General features: G+C 43.1%; 1 protein-coding gene across 1 annotated transcript in view; it reads left to right on the top strand.

The window, feature by feature from the left end:
- Positions 1-6250: 6250 nt before the first annotated feature.
- The window catches only part of LOC139264152 (MAM and LDL-receptor class A domain-containing protein 1-like), an 886997-nt gene continuing 880765 nt past the window's right edge, over positions 6251-12482 (top strand). Inside the window, exon 1 of the mRNA XM_070880238.1 lies at positions 6251-6416. Within this exon, the coding sequence (XP_070736339.1) occupies positions 6251-6416 (166 nt within the window). The remainder of the gene's footprint in view (positions 6417-12482) is intronic.

Here is a 12482-nt window from a genome sequence, read left to right on the forward strand (position 1 = left end):
GACTGGAAAATGATAGTCAAGGCCTTTGCTATTTCCTCTTTTACTTCGCTCAACAGTCTGGGATGCATTTCATCTGGGCCTGGGGACTTATCTACTTTCAAAGCTGTTAAACCCCTTAATACTTCCTCTCTCACTATATTTATTTCATCCAGAATATCACACTCCTCCTCGATAGCAGTATCTGCATTACCCCTTTCCTTTGTGAAAACAGATGCAAAGTGTTCGTTAAGAATCCGACCAACATCTTCCGCCTCCACATTACCCTCATGGTCTCTAATATGCCCTACCCTTTCTTTAGTTACCCTCTTACTCTTATTTCTCGTGCTCTCTCTTAGCATTCCTAATATCCTTTTTAATTTTACCTCTTAACTTCTTATATTCCTCTAAAGATTCTAAAGTATAGTAAGTGATCTTAACTGAAAACTTTAAAGTTTGATACAAGAATATTTTTATTTAAGTTAAGTACAAATGTTTATTAAACTTTTGTATAAAATATATTTTAAATTATAATTAAATCATTTACATTATTTGTTCCATTATTAGCACAACTTTTGAAGTAAACAAGAATAATTTCCATCATTTGTTCCATTAACACAACACTACATTATGGAACAAGTCCAAACGGTAAACATGGACCATGGGGAATAGTTGCCGCTGAGCCTTCAGGCAGCAAAGCGTTCATGGATGAGCTGCTGGTGCAAGGCTTAAGCAATCATTAAAGGGGCATGATGGCCTGCCCTCCTCCGCCATCGTGCTCCGGGTTCAGGCGCTTGCATGGCTTCCTCATCCTCATCCTCCTCCTCCTCCTGCAGCTCATCATCATTAGCCACTCTCACCACAGGTGGGTCTTCTACTATCATCTGCTGCTGCCTCATGATGGCTAAGTTATGCTGCATGCAGCACACAACAGTGAACTGAATGACAATCTCAGAGGAGTATAGCAAGTAGCCTCCAGAATGGTCCAGGCATAGTAAATGCTGTTTCAAGATGCCAATGGTCCTCACTATGATGCTGCATGTCGCAATGTGCGACACATGTTGTATTCCCGGTCTGCTTCTGTCCGGGTTACGTGTAGGGGCATCATGAGACAGGTGGTGAGGCTGAACGTTTGACTCCCCTTCTGGCTGCTGTTGAAACGTGGCAGATATAATGCTCTTGCGTAGGATGAATGTATCATGGGTGCTCCCCAGGTATCTTGCATCAACTGACATGATGCGATGCATGTCGTCACACACGAGCTGCACATTAATTGAGTGGAAGCCTTTTCTGTTCCTGTACATCTCGGAATCCTCCAAAGGTGCTCGCAAGGTGATGTGGGTATAATCAATGTAGTCCTCTACCTTTGGGAAGCCAGGAATCCTGGAGAAGTCCACAGCCCTTTCACGCATTGCCTGGGTGGACATGAGGAACTTTATGTAGTCATTCCTCCAGGCATATAGTGCAGCAGGCTCCTGCTGAATGCAGACATGTACTGCATGTTGAGAAATGGTGCACACATCCCCAGTTGCAGCTTGGAATGATCTGGATGCATAGAATGAAAATGCAGATGTAACCTTCACTTTAACTGACAAAGCAGTCCTCCTGACACTTCTAGGTTGCAGGTCTGCTTTCACCAACTCACAGATCTCAGTTACAACTTCTTTGTGGAAACGCAGCCTTCTGACACAGTCTGCATCACTCAGGTGCAGGTACGAACGCCTGTCTCAATATATCCAACGTGGGTAAGGCCTCCTGCCCAGCACCCTACAAGCTCTGAGGTTCGTCATGTGGTGACGTTGAATCAATTGTCTCCTCCGCAGCACCATGATGTAGAAGGCTCACAAAAGGTGTGGCATTGTCAGTATTGCCCCCTTGCTTAAATTTTACCTTTGCAAGAAGCTCAAAATGGCAGGAAGGCAGGACAGATTCATTGTTCTCTCTCCCCAAGGTCTGTATGGACCACACCCAGGTCTGAGCAAGTGCAGTGATCAGGATCCCCCTTCCCCGGGCTTAGGACAGTTTTGTGACATCTTACAATCGCGTTCAACAGCACCTCCACAGCCCTCCCCCCCCAACCATGCGGGCTCATTGCAGTCTTGTGATTTCTTCTGATCGCTTTCAACAGCACCTTCCAACCCTCCGCCTCGCAAACCCCCCCTGGATCATTTGATGCCTAGTACAGTCTTCTGATCGCTATTTCCCCCCCATCCCCGAACTTGTTTTGCAGCTGAGCCCCGAGCCCCTGTGTCCGGGCGCAGGGCTGATTCTGCCGGCCAAAGCTCCGATACTCCAGCGCTGTTTGAAGATGTTCGGTGGTGGCGTGTGAGTAAAAAAAAATGAAAAGTTCAGAATTCCATCGAACTTCCATCTACTCCATAGTAAGGTAAAAAAAAAAATCTTTATTATGCAGATTTAAAGTGTTCTTATCTCCCTCCAAAACTTGGATGAAAAACGATGGTATCTTTCTGCGCCGATTTTTCAACGTATGCTGCTTTCTCTTAACTTACCAAAAGGTTTTTTGGGAGTGGCCAGATATGGTGACCTAGGATAATTTTTTAGGGGGGCAAGCTTTGAAAAATGATAAAAGCTGGTCCAGACACGAGGTAACGCCCCCTATGACATCAAAAAAAATGAACCTAAAAAAAATTGTAACTGACTCAGTTACGCTGGCACAGATTCCTTGGGGAAACTTTAATTTAAAAACTTACGCCAAAAAAAGCGGTGCGCGCCAAAAAAACGGCGCAAATGACCAAGGAAAATTGAGCCCATGGACAGCAAGGTTTGGGATGAGCTGAAGTTTATGAAGTGTGAAGGATGGGAGGCCTTCTAGCATTGGCCATATAGAGAGTATTGGAATAGTTGAATCTGGAGCCAACAAAAGCATGAGTGAGGCTTTCAGCAGCAAATTGGCTGATAGAGAGGGGCAAAGGTGAGCAGCAGTAAATAAATAAAGCAACCTCTCACTCTGTTCCTCTCATCCTCCCAATTCCTCTCATCCTCCCCTCTTATTTGGACTTTAGTGTCTCCACCTCTCACTCAGTTCACACACTTTTTAAGGTTTATAGAATACAAAAAAGAAGCTACAACAGATATTTTATCAGAACACTAATATTTCTCTTTCTCTTTGAAACACAAGCCCAGAGTTGCTCGGTTTCTTATTTTTAAAAGCACTAAATATAAGTATTACAACAACAACAGTGCCTTTAATGTAGCAAAAGGTCCCAGGGCGCTCTTTAGAGCATTACCACTTCAAATTGGACACTGAGCCACAGGATGAAATATCAGGACAGAAAAGAGGTGGTTTTTAAGGAGCATCTTAAAGGAGGATAATCATAGAAATTTACAGCACAGAAGGAGGCCATTTCAGCCGATCATGTCCGCGCCGGCCAACAAAGAGTTATCCTGCCTAATCCCACTTCCCAGCTCTTGATCTGTAGTCCTGTAGGCTACGGCACTTCAAGTGCATATCCAAGCACTTTTTAAATGTGGTGAGGGTTTCTACCTTCAGACAGTGAGTTCCAGACCACCACTACCCTCTGGGTGAAGAAGTTTCTTCTCAAATCCCCTTTAAATCTCCTGCCTATTACTTTAAATCTATGCACCCTGGTTCTTGAACCCTCTGCTAAGGGAAATAAGTCCATCCTACTAATTTTATTCACCTCAATAAGGTCTCCCCTCAGCCTCCTCTGTTCCAAAGAAACCAAAACCAGCCTATCCAAACTTTCCTCATAGCTAAAATTCTCCAGTCCAGGCAACATCCTCGTAAATCTCTTTTGCACCCTCTCTAGTGCAGTCACATATTTCCAGTAATGTGGTGACCAGAACTGCATGCAGTGCTCTCCTGTGGCCCAACTAGTGTTTTATACAGTTCAAGCCTCCCTGCTCTTGTATTCAATGCCTTGGTTAATAAAATCAAGTATTGCATACGCCTTCTTAACCACCTTATCTATCTGGCCTGTTACTTTCAGGGATCTATGGACCTGCATTCCAAGGTCCCTCTCTCCCTCTACCCTTCTCAGTGTCCTACCATTTAATGTTTAATCCTTTGCCTTGTTAGCCCTCCCCAAATGCATGATCTCACACTTCACCTGATTGAATTCCATTCGCTAATGTTCTGCCTACCTGACCAGTTCATGATATCGTCCTGCAGTCTACAGCTTTCTTATTCATTATCAACCACACAGCCGATTTTAGTATTATCTGCAAACTTCTTAATCATAGCCCTTACATTCAAGTCTAAATCATTGATACATACCACAAAAAGCAAGGGACCTAGTACTGAGCCCTGCGGAACCTCACTGGAAACAGCATTCGAATCAGAAAATCACCCTCTGTTCCTGCCTCTGAGCCAATTTTGGATCCAAATTGCCACTTTGCCCTGGACCCCATGGGCTTTTACTTTCATTCTCAGTCAGCCATGCGGGGAAGTGGAGCTGAGTCCATGATCAGATCAGCCATGATCTTATTGAATGGTGGAGCAGGCTCGAGGGGCAGTATGGCCTACTCCTGTTCTTATGTTCTTATGTTCTTCTCAAAAGCCTTGCTAAAATCCATATACACTACATCAAACATACTACCCGCATCGAAACTGCTTGTTACCTCCTCAAAAAATTCAATCAAGTTAGTCAGACACGACCTATCCTTAACAAATCCACGCTGACTCTCCTTGATTAATCCGTGTCTTTCTAAATGAAGATTTATCCTGTCCTTCAGAATTTTTTCCAATAATTTTCCCACCACGAGGTTAGGCTGACTGGCCTGTAATTCAGTTTATCCCTTTCCTCCTGGAGGTAGAGAGGTGGAGAGGTTTAGGGAGGGAATTCTAGAGCTTCGGGCCAAGGCAGCTGAAAGCACGGCCACCAATGGTGGAGCGATTACAATCAGGGATATGCAAGAGGCCAGAATTGGAGGAGCACAGAGATCTCAAAGGTTTGTAGGGCTGCAGGAGGTTACAGAGATAGGGAGGGGCGAGGCCATGGAGGGATTCGAAAACAAGCATGAGGATTTCAAAATTGAGCCATTGTTGGACACAAAAAGTCAGCTGGTAAATATTAGTCATATGTCATTTTCTGGACTTTTGAAAAATTTTGCTCCAACTCTTATTTCACACATTCAAAATTTCAGTTAATGAGATAAAAATAGAGCATGGAAAAATTCAGAAAACATTTTGAACAATTTGTGGGAACCCAGTGGTTGGATTGAGGAATCACAGGGTATATACACTTACTACAAACTAACAGCTGATGGGCCAGAATTTGCAGTGGGTAATAATGGCAAACTAACAGCGTTTTTACCTCTTTGAAACTGACTGCAATTTCAGGATGTACCACATGCGCATCTAAACGCAGAAATCTATTTTGGACTGTCGCCGAAGCCCTTCAGCCTTGATGGCGAAATGCTGGGAAGAACTGCGACATACCAAATGGATTACTTATAGAGGGCCCCTTGAAGGATCAAACCTTCCTCGCAAACAGTGGACAATCATCAACCACCTCAGAACCAGTCATGGTAGACGCTGCCACCTTCTCCATAGATGGAAGATTAAAGCATCTCCATCATGCGACTGTGGAGCCCCTAATCAGACCCTGGAGCATGTCATTGAGCACTGCCCTCAGAGGAAATTTGCAGGCATCCTACAAGATATCCACGCTGTTACACCGGAAACTTTGGCCTCAATATCTGACTTAAATATTGATATTTAATTTGTTTTTTGCTACTATCATATGAAAGAAGAAGATAACTAAGTTGAAATCAGAGCTTAGACTGGTATTTGGATCCACGATGATGTGGATGTGAATCTGATGCTGTACAGGAGAACTATCAGGCCAGCACTACATTTACAACTGTAAGATTTGAATTACCTTTTCCAATAGTTCACCTGGAGCAGTTACTGAAATAAAATACACAATATATTTTATTAAGATGGCAACGTCATAAACAATTGCATTTGAGTGATGATCTAATGCAAATTCAATTATTTTGAAATCCAGTACTATGGTTATGCTATAATTGGCATGACTCATTCGGTGATAACAGAAAAGATAAAGATCCCTGGTTAAATATTTCTTGAGGCAGATATTGTGAAGTCAGGTGAAGTTTATAATCCTTCCCAGAACAGCAGGATACTGTGCAATGAATGTTCTATGCAGTGCTTATATATCATGCTTACTTCTGGATGTTTGTTGTTATTCATAAAGGAGATAGCTGTTTAGTGGAAGAAGTCTTTCTAAAAATACACGGAGAGGATTGCAGATACTTCATTGCATATCCAATGAACAGACGCTGGAAAATACTGTTTGGACTAACTTCTGTGATTTTCTTATTGGTGAGACCATGCACAGGAGCTGAATTCCAATGCACTAGAGGATCTTATGTGCCTCCTGATAATGTGTGCGATTTTACAGATCAGTGCGGAGACAACAGTGACGAAAAAGAATGTAAGTACTTGTAGTGTGTTTCCTGATAGTAATACATAGTTCCCGGTCTTTGATTTATAATTTCTCTTAAATTCTAATTTCTTTAAGTACAGGTATAATGAATATAGCCTCATAGTATTTCTGTTTTGAGAAGACATATTTAAAAAACAACTTAGAACTTGTTTGGATGGTTGAAAGGCTGATTAGATCACGAGGGGAAAAAATTTCTCCAACTGTTACGTTTATTCCATGCACAACCTGAGTGTTAATATGTCAGAGTTTGTGGATTTTATCTTAATGAGGTAAGTACTATGGAGCCATGTAGGCTCCGAGATGAAACACATGGGCTCAATTTTGCCCAAGCCCATTTTCTGGTATATTGCCAGGGTTTCGGCGGGTTTTTAGATCCAGAAATGCGCAATAAATAATTGTACAAACTTTCCCCGATCTGTAAATGGAATCCAGAGCCACGCAGCATGTCCAGTTGCCTCAGGGGGTGGAGCCTGCTGTTTGCGCCGAAAAACGAAGCCGGGCCTTCTGCGCATGCGTGGGAACAAAAACTTATGCTTTTGACGTCGCTGCAATGGACGCACATGCTCAGTACAGCTGGAATTTGGCAATCGGCCATTTTTAATGCTCTGACAACAGTGAGGGAGATCAGCGAGGCCTTTGCTGGCTAACGCATTGAAGGTTTCTTATTGGTGTCACAAGCTCTGGAAATCTCTGCGTAGTTACTCGCAAAGTGGCATCAATATCGGGAGATAGCACAGTTCCCCCTGGCAGGAAAACAGAGCCAATCCTGCAGTGAGCGTATATTGCATTGGAGGGGCACCACTGTAAACGCAGTTTATTGCGAAGCACAAAGAGATCAAGAAATAATGTTACGACTTCATGTTCAGTCTAAATAAATAGTTATCACCACTCATTTTCATTGCATACGGATCAATTTGTGCTGTTTGGTAAAGCTAATACTTCTTGCTATGTGCTGGGGGCCTGTTACATCAACCAGCTTGCTGATGTCCAGCAGAGCAGCAAATTTGTTTGGCTTGCTTGTTAAGCAATAAAGAAGCAACAGTTGCCAACTCAGTTGTTCTGAGAGGTTTCTGTTTTCCATTACCATTTGTATTTTTGAAAATGAAGCTAATCACATACACACTCCTGATGATAATATTTTGCTCTAACTTACTTTATTACCATTCTATCCTTTGTCCCCATCAATTCTCCCTGTGCCTTGCACTATTTCCGAATGTGTTGATCATCTGGAGACCTTCTGCTAGGCTTCTGACAATGTTGCTCTGCAGAAAGCCACCAAGAGATGCATGAGATCATCCCGAGGACTGTGCCCCAAGTGCTCTCCCGATCCGCTGCTCGACCCTAACCCAGGCCGAAGTGATTAACAATCTGATCCGCTCTCTCCCCCGCCGACCCTGGCCTCGAGTATCTTCCCGGTCCGCTCCCCGCCCTTAGCCCAGGCCGAAGGGCTTGCTGATCCACTTCCCCTGTCCGACCCTAGCCCGAGTGCACTACCAGTGTGCTCCCTGCCCCTAGCCTAGGTCGAATGGCCTCCTCCGATTTACTTAACTGTGCCGATTTCTTTAACTCTCCGCAAGGGTTTTCTGGAGAGGCCATGTACGCAGGCCTAAGCAGAAATGGAGTAACTATCAGCTGGCCAAAGTTCCCTAAACGACCAGAATTGGCGTAAGCGGTTGGTTACGCCCCCTTTGGCTGAAAATAAAACTTACCTAAAAGAATCATAACTTATTGAATTACGCTGGTGCAAATTGTAGATTTTTAACTTAGGCCAAAAAAAGCAGCCTGCTCCAAAAAGATGGCACAAATACTGGGGAAAATTGAGTCCACAGTTTCCAGACTTCGTAACCCAATTTCAACAGCAGGCAGATTTGCAGTTTTCCAAGGCACTGCTGATGGTTGGCCAGCGAGCCGGGCTCATTAATGGAACCTGGTAAGGTAGACCTATCACAGGGGGCTGGATTCTATCTATGCGGTTCAAGATAACCATGTAAGCTGCTACCCTATTGGCTACTTGGACAAGCAGCACAAAACTGACCAGTGGTCTGTGCTGGTGAGCTGTGTGGTTTTAGCTCGTGAATTTCTTAGGAGTCCCTATGCTTTGACTCTCAGCATCTAAGCTTGCTTGACTTGGGTGAGGGATAGAATGTGCAGTCTGTATCAGGCAAATAGGGTTCTTAGTCATTTTATTTGGTGATTCTTAAACATTATGAAGGGTTTTTGCGTGTCATACATCTGGCTGGCTAAAAGAAAGCACTCACAAAATATTGGTTAACTTGAAACACTTCTAAAATTCTTCCCTTGCATAATGTGATGTAACGAACTGTAATGGAAATTCCTGGCAAGTAATGTTTTGTCGTTTAAGCTCTTATATAAGGCATCTCGTGCAAATTTCCATGTCAGAGAAAGAAGATCAAGGGAGGTTGTCTAAAGCATCATAATCTAGCAATAGTTCATGCAGTGGATAAACTACAACAAAGGGAGCTAACCAGGCTTCACAGGCAATCAAAACATGAAAAGGCTGTTGCTGGTCTCCACCATCTAATAGAACAAGACTAATGATACATAAATCACATTGTAGTAAAATCTCCCCCCACCCCCACCCCCATAAACATCACCATAATGGCATTCAATTTATATTCTGCACAGTTCTTTCAATCATACGTAGGAGATAGCTCTCGGGTCACTCACATTTCAGGATTCTTTGTCCATTTTTTCACAGAACCTAGGTGTGAATTATTTTTAAAAGTGTTTAATTTAAAACTTGCTTTAAAGGAGTTTGTTTCTCAGAACAGCCCAGGTAAGTCAGGTTGTTAATATGCTAATTCTAATCTATTTTTCACAGAGACCAATAGGTCTTTTAGTGTGTTTGGAAAGGCACCTCTCATAATTGTGCTGGAAAAAAAATGTGATTTCTGTTGGTGAGGTGGGAAGTAGAAGAGGGACATGGAGTGGAGAAATTTGGTTGAGTAGTGCTCCTCGCGATGGGCACTACAAGGGCATTAAAGGGTTTATAGCCGCGAGCGCCGGCATTAGCGCCGCTCGGCAAATTCAGTGTGCCGGTACCGGCGGCGCTGAGCAGTATTGCCCGGGAGCGCAGCGCTGGTGCGCAATGCCCTGGTATTGATATGGATGCAAAATTTGGTTTGCACTGCACACGTAGCGCCCCGTAATAACACCATCAGAGAAAGCTGGCATGCAATGCTGTCCTGGGGCACTATGGGAAGGAATGACTGCATGAGGTAAGTGTGATTGATATTTTTTTTTGATGATTTAACTTTATATAAGGTGAGTAATGTAGAGGGAATGTTTTTTGTGTTTTTTGTTCCGATTCTTTTTCTTGTAGGGAGACCTCTCTTAGGGCGCTACAAAGCCGGCTCTTTAGCACGGGATATTCAGTTGCTCACCCGGCCTAGCACCCTAAGAGAAGTGTGGAATGCTCCCCTTAGCGCTCCACTCCACTGTCACAGTTTTTGACACAATGCAAGAGGCCTTTAAACATCAGAACACGGGTAATAAAAAGGCAGTTTGACTTTGGGGAAGTGGGATGCAGCAGAGGCAGTCAGGCAGCAAAAGACTTTGAAGATAGAAGGTTCTGCTCCAGAACTGTAGTTCAGAAAGTTGATGAATTATTCTGTTTAAGTTAAGTAAGATAAGCCCACTAAAGCGAGATAGTATTGCGTATTCATTATTATTATATAATTACACAAATCCAAGTTGTATCAATTGATCTAAGCTTTGTACATTTCATCTTACTGTGGAATAAAGCAGCTAATGATTCAAACCAAACTTCGGTTCATCTTGTGTTAACTCAGTCCTCCTTCAAAGCGATTGAAAAGATAAATGTGCAAAAGGTACAAGTATCTCGTCCAGATCACATGGGGATGCTATTATTACATCAAAGGATTATATAATCATTTAAGTAAATGTAGAACATAAGAACGCAAGAAATAGGAGCAGGAGTAGGTCATATTGTCCCTCGAGCCTGCTCCGCCATTCAATAAGATCATGGCTGATCTGATCATGGACTCAGCTCCACTTCCCCGACCAGTCCCCATAACCCCTTATCCCCTTATCGTTTAAGAAATTGTCTATTTCTGTTTTAAATTTATTCAATGTCCTAGCTTCCACAGCTCTCTGAGGCAGTGAATTCCACAGATTAACAACCCTCAGAGAAGAAATTTCTCCTCATCTCTGTTTTAAATGGGCGGGCCCTTATTCTAAGATCATGCCCTCTAGTTCTAGTCTCCCCCATCAGTGGAAACATCCTCTCTGCATCCACCTTGTCAAGCCCCCTCATAATCTTATACGTTTCGATACGATTACCTCTCATTCTTCTGAATTCCAATGAGTAGAGGCTCAACCTACTCAACCTTTCCTCATAAGTCAATCCCCTCATCCCCGGAATCAACCTAGTGAACCTTCTCTGAACTGCCTCCAAAGCAAGTATATCCTTTCGTAAATATGGAAACCAAAACTGCACGCAGTATTCCAGGTGTGGCCTCACCAATACCTTATATAGCTGCAGCAGGACTTCCCTGCTTTTATACTCCATCCTCTTTGCAATAAAGGCCAAGATACCATTGGCCTTCCTGATCACTTGCTGTACCTGCATACTATCCTTTTGCGTTTCATGCCCAAGTACCCCCAGGTCCCGCTGTACTGCAGCACTTTGCAATCTTTCTCCATTTAAATAATAACTTGCTCTTTGATTTTTTTTCTGCCAAAGTGTATGATCTCACACTTTCCAACATTATACACCATCTGCCAAATTTTTGTTCACTCACTTAGCCTGTCTATGTCCTTTTGCAGATTTTTTGTGTCCTCCTCACACATTGCTTTTCCTCCCATCTTTGTATCGTCAGCAAACTTGGCTATGTTACACTCGGTCCCTTCTTCCAAGTTGTTAATTTAGATTGTAAATAGTTGGGGTCCCAGCACTGATCCCAGCGGCACCCCACTAGTTACTGGTTGCCAACCAGAGAATGAAGCATTTATCCTGACTCTTGGTTTTCTGTTAGTTAGCCAATTCTCTGTCCATGCTAATATATTACCCCCAACCCCGTTAACTTTTATCTTGTGCAGTAACCTTTTAACCTGCTGCACTGAACTTCAGCAACAAAAAAGATAAAAGCATACAAGGCATTATTGGCTGTTTACATATAGCTACATGCACAAGACAATTTTGTAACTCGACAGGAAAGATTTTTCTCTATGAATGTGAAAATCATGCATGCTACATGGAGGGACACTCCTGACACCTGCACTCTCAGACACTCTTACAAGTTGCACTTCCTCCAAGGGGAAAGAAGGTGACAAGATTTCAGGAAGACCTTTGTTACATGATACCAATGGCTGATTGCACTGCTTTGACATGCTCAATCCACACTTGGGATATTTGGAGTGCTCAAGGAAGACCTGTAATATAGCCCGGAGAAGGTTTCCAGTGGTAGTATGCAATGTACTGAAAATACTCTGTAAAATATTACTGTTAACCGAGGCTTCGTTGTGAAATTTGCTGAGAAGCAGCAAAAAAAAATCCAAGAACAAGAGTTGATAAAGCACAAGAGTCACCAGTAGCAGCGCAATCAAGATGTAAGACTGGTACATTATGATTTAAATCAGAGGTGGGCAAAATACGGCCTGCTGGATGGGACAGAAATAGAATGTGAGCCGGAGCTCGATCTGCACATTAGTCTATCCACTTTCACTTCTTGTGGGCCAGAGACAGATCCAAACTGCAGCCCAGCAACACTGCAATAATTCAATTTATCAATTCGCAAAAGCAATTCTCCCCGGCCCGATCTTAAAAGGATCCGACATTAATGATTTAATGGGCACAAAGGTATTTCTGATGACATCATTGCCTGATAGGAGCAGCGTCTTCTGAATGGGTCTTTGTTTTAGCCTCTTAATGGAGGTGTGCAACTCTGAAAGTCAGTCACACGAGAAATGAAATCCACTTTTATTCCCATTGCTTATTTAATCGCAACCAATTCTGACCATCGCTTCGTAACAAATCGGGTGTATTGCCAGGCATCAGCTCACAGAGAGAAA

Source organism: Pristiophorus japonicus, chromosome 5 (genome assembly GCF_044704955.1).
Source record: "Pristiophorus japonicus isolate sPriJap1 chromosome 5, sPriJap1.hap1, whole genome shotgun sequence".
Taxonomy (NCBI): domain Eukaryota; kingdom Metazoa; phylum Chordata; class Chondrichthyes; family Pristiophoridae; genus Pristiophorus; species Pristiophorus japonicus.